The sequence below is a fragment of the Glycine max genome, chromosome 18, assembly GCF_000004515.6.
Source record: "Glycine max cultivar Williams 82 chromosome 18, Glycine_max_v4.0, whole genome shotgun sequence".
Classification (NCBI taxonomy): Eukaryota; Viridiplantae; Streptophyta; class Magnoliopsida; order Fabales; family Fabaceae; genus Glycine; species Glycine max.
This window is the reverse complement of record NC_038254.2, coordinates 12,404,669-12,408,158: the sequence shown is the minus strand read 5'-3', so window position 1 is coordinate 12,408,158 and position 3,490 is coordinate 12,404,669. Positions and strand designations below refer to the sequence as shown.

The 3,490-nt window shown below is 35.8% G+C and overlaps 1 protein-coding gene across 1 annotated transcript; it reads left to right on the top strand.

The window, feature by feature from the left end:
- Positions 1 to 200: 200 nt before the first annotated feature.
- LOC100810205 (GDSL esterase/lipase At4g10955) lies at positions 201 to 3,271 on the top strand. Its single transcript, XM_003553083.5, has 2 exons — positions 201 to 784; positions 2,079 to 3,271. Exons 1-2 carry the CDS (start codon positions 606 to 608, stop codon positions 3,112 to 3,114), a joined length of 1,215 nt encoding a protein of 404 aa, XP_003553131.1. The 5' UTR covers positions 201 to 605; the 3' UTR covers positions 3,115 to 3,271.
- Positions 3,272 to 3,490: the final 219 nt, after the last annotated feature.

Here is a 3,490-nt window from a genome sequence, read left to right as displayed (position 1 = left end):
AACGAAAATCTTCCATAAGTCCACAACTTGATGCGTGTCCGAAAAATTGGTAAAAAAATAGCTAGTGAGTTTTCTAGGACCCCATCCCCTACAACAATTTTCACCTTCCTCCCACTGAACCACCCGCTCTCTCTCCTCTTATCAATTTAAGTTATTTTATTATAAATTAAAAATATAATTTATATTTATATACTCAAAATATTTATTTTTCTTATAAAAAAAACACAATTTATATATTAAAAAATATTTATTATAAATTTTAATTATATAACCACATTATTTATTTGTATAAAGAGTGGAAAAACAAAAAGTTGACGTATTCAGCGTCACGTTGCGACGAGGTATCACGTGGAATCCCAAGAAAAAAAATCCAAAATTTCAATTCATTTTCCTCCATCGGTGGAAAATAGAAATATGACCGTTATATAGAGGGATCCGAATTCTGAATCGTGTTTGAATTTGACAATTATGTCGTTGTTTTAAGAAAAAAAGAGCACAACAAATCTAATGAAGATCCCAAGCAACTAGTTCCCATAAAGGAAAGCCACCACTTCACAGTTCACTGTCTTTCTCTCTCTCTCCCTCTCTGAAGCATCACCATCACCATGAGCACGCAAACCGCAACCCCAGTGATCAAAGGGGAAGAAGAAAAGGAAGGAACAAAGGAAGTGGTTCAAGAAGAAGAAGAAGAAGCAGAAGAAGCGTCTCACCCTTACGCCTTTCATGTTTCTGGTCCTCGCAATTTGGCCAACCTTAACTGGAGAGACCTTATCAGTTCTAGCTGGTAGGTACCCATTTCATATTTTGCTTTGATTCGTCTGAATCTGACATAAATTTAGCTTTTTGGTTTGTTGGGTTGGTGTTTCTCGGCCACATTTGGTCAATGTTTGAAACTTGCTTTGGAAAGTTTGTAACCTGTGTGGTGTCTCAGTGCTTTGATCCGTTTTGAAGTTGTTAAGTGTGATGGGGGTTGGGATTTGAGCATGAGTATGCGAAGTTTAAGAAATGGGTTTGTGGGGAATTTGAATTTCGCTGTTTGTGATTGAAGGAAATATCATGAAATGGAAAATGTAGCAAATTTCAGCAATTGGTTTGTAGAGAATTTGAATTTTGCGATTTGTGATTGAAGGAAATATCATGATATGGAAAATTTCGCAAATGGGTTTAACGGGAATTTGGATTTTACTGTTTTTTACTGAAAGAGTGGTCATGAAATGGAAAACATAGCAAGATTTATCAAATGGGTTTGGCGTGTCATTATAAATTAGAGATGGGTTTCTTGAATATTAGAGATCTAAATGATAAAATTAGATGCGGTGGATTCAAATGCATGTTTGGAAATATCTATATCTGCCAAAACCGTTTAATTGAATTTTTATTTTTATTTTAATAAAGAATTTTGGTGGGTGCATATGAAATAAATTGTGAACTATATATATAGAAAGGTGTGTTCGACCATGTTTCCAAAACTACAGTGGGGTGAATGAGAATTGATGTGTATCTTCTTTTAGTTTCCTTATATGTTGTTCATTTATTTGACTTATGCGTCTTTGCCTTGTGTTATCAATCAGGGGCTAACATTTTTACTTTCGAAGATTCTTTATGTTAGAATATTCATTTTGATACCCAATTCTTTAGTTACTTTAATTATAGTATTTGGAATAGAATTTCGGGGACCCTGATTTACGGCATTTCCTCTACTATTATTAACAATAGCATCAATGTAATTGTTTTCTAGGAGGATTAGGATATAATTATTAGTCGACTTAGAATTATGGATTGGCTATTAAATTATTAGCTATACTTGAGTCGCATGGGTAAAGATAGTCCAAGCTATTTACTTTTTGTATTATCGATTTCTTAATTAAAATCCTTTCTATTGATTGGACAACTATAACAGATTTTTTTTTTCTATTTTAATGTCATCTTCAATTTAAATTTATAACATGGGTCTTTTATGGATTGAATTTTGCTACCCTTTACTTTGGTTAATATTATCATTTGTAAATTCTAAAACAAAAGGAATCGTATAGTTTTCAGAGTATTTGTATATTGATAACTATTTTGCTTGTATGCAGGAAGGATGCAACTTACAAAAGAACTGTCATTGCTTGTTTTATACAAGCAGTTTACCTGCTTGAACTAGATAGACAGGAGAACCGAATGCAAGAAAACGCTCTAGCTCCAAATTGGTGGAGTCCCTTCAAGTACAAGCTCACACAAACATTGATTGATGAAAGAGATGGATCCATTTTTGGTGCAATTCTTGAATGGGACAGATCTGCAGCAATGGCCGACTTAGTACTAATTAGACCAAGTGGTGCCCCCAAAGCTGTTTTAGCTCTAAGGGGAACGCTACTCAAAAGCCCTACAATGCGGAGAGACATTGAAGATGACCTTCGTTTTCTTGCCTGGGAATGCCTGAAGGGCTCTGTCAGGTTTAAAGTAGCTCTGGAGGTACTAAAATCGGTTTCTGACACATACGGAAGCAGCAATGTTTGCATTGCAGGGCATTCATTGGGAGCCGGTTTCGCTCTTCAAGTGGGAAAGGCATTGGCAAAAGAAGGCATTTATGTGGAGACACATTTGTTCAATCCACCTTCTGTTTCACTAGGCATGAGTCTCAGAAACATTGGAGAAAAGGCTGAGTTGGTTTGGAAGAGACTTAAGTCTATGTTTCCTTCTTCGAGTAGTGAAGAAGCTCAAGCCGGCAACGATGGAGACAAGACTTTGAGCATGGGACTGAAGAGTTGGATACCTCGGTTTTCTAGCTTCAAGAATGCCGGTTTCGGGGTCGGAAAATGGGTTCCTCATCTGTATGTAAACAACAGTGACTACATATGTTGCTCTTATACAGACCCCGAATGCTCGGGAGGAGAAAAGAATGATGCTGACAAGGAGAATATTGGTCCAACAAATGGACAAGTTGAGGCAAAACTGTTTGTTGTCACCAAGGAAAAGCAGAAGTTTCATGAAGCTCATGCCCTGGAACAATGGTGGTCCAGTGATGCACAACTTCAGCAGGCTAATAGTAAACTCATAAGCAGGCAGCTTAAATCTTTGTATACAAGTGGTACTTCTTCACAAGTAATGCAAGGAAAATTACCTAGGTAACAAATGGTCTTGCTCTGATTGTTTGTGAAATGAGTTGTTTTCATTCTTAATTATAATTTGGGTTGTGTTCATATCTTGTTACTTTTGGTTTTCTTATATTTTTCCTTTAAACAAATTGTATCATTTTACCTTGCAATATATGAAGTCATTCTTCTGTGATTTCATGTTAGAGTCTCGAACATAAATTTAAATCCATAATCTTCCTATTTCCTTTCCAAGAGTGAAGGGGGAAATGAATGCAGATTTGTCTGCAACCAGCAGACGACAGTTGAATTTTGTTTCCTAATATCAAATTCAGGGAATTCTACAGTTTCACAAGAGGTTTCATTGCAATTGGTTAAAGCTGGTTTATTATCATAGTGGAAAATAGCCAATA

Bases quoted from the DNA above. Each gene is read 5' to 3' on its own strand.
- LOC100810205 (XM_003553083.5), top strand. From the start codon at position 606: ATGAGCACGCAAACCGCAACCCCAGTGATCAAAGGGGAAGAAGAAAAG. The intron at 785-2,078 runs GTAGGTACCCAT...GCTTGTATGCAG, and splicing joins GACCTTATCAGTTCTAGCTG to GAAGGATGCAACTTACAAAA.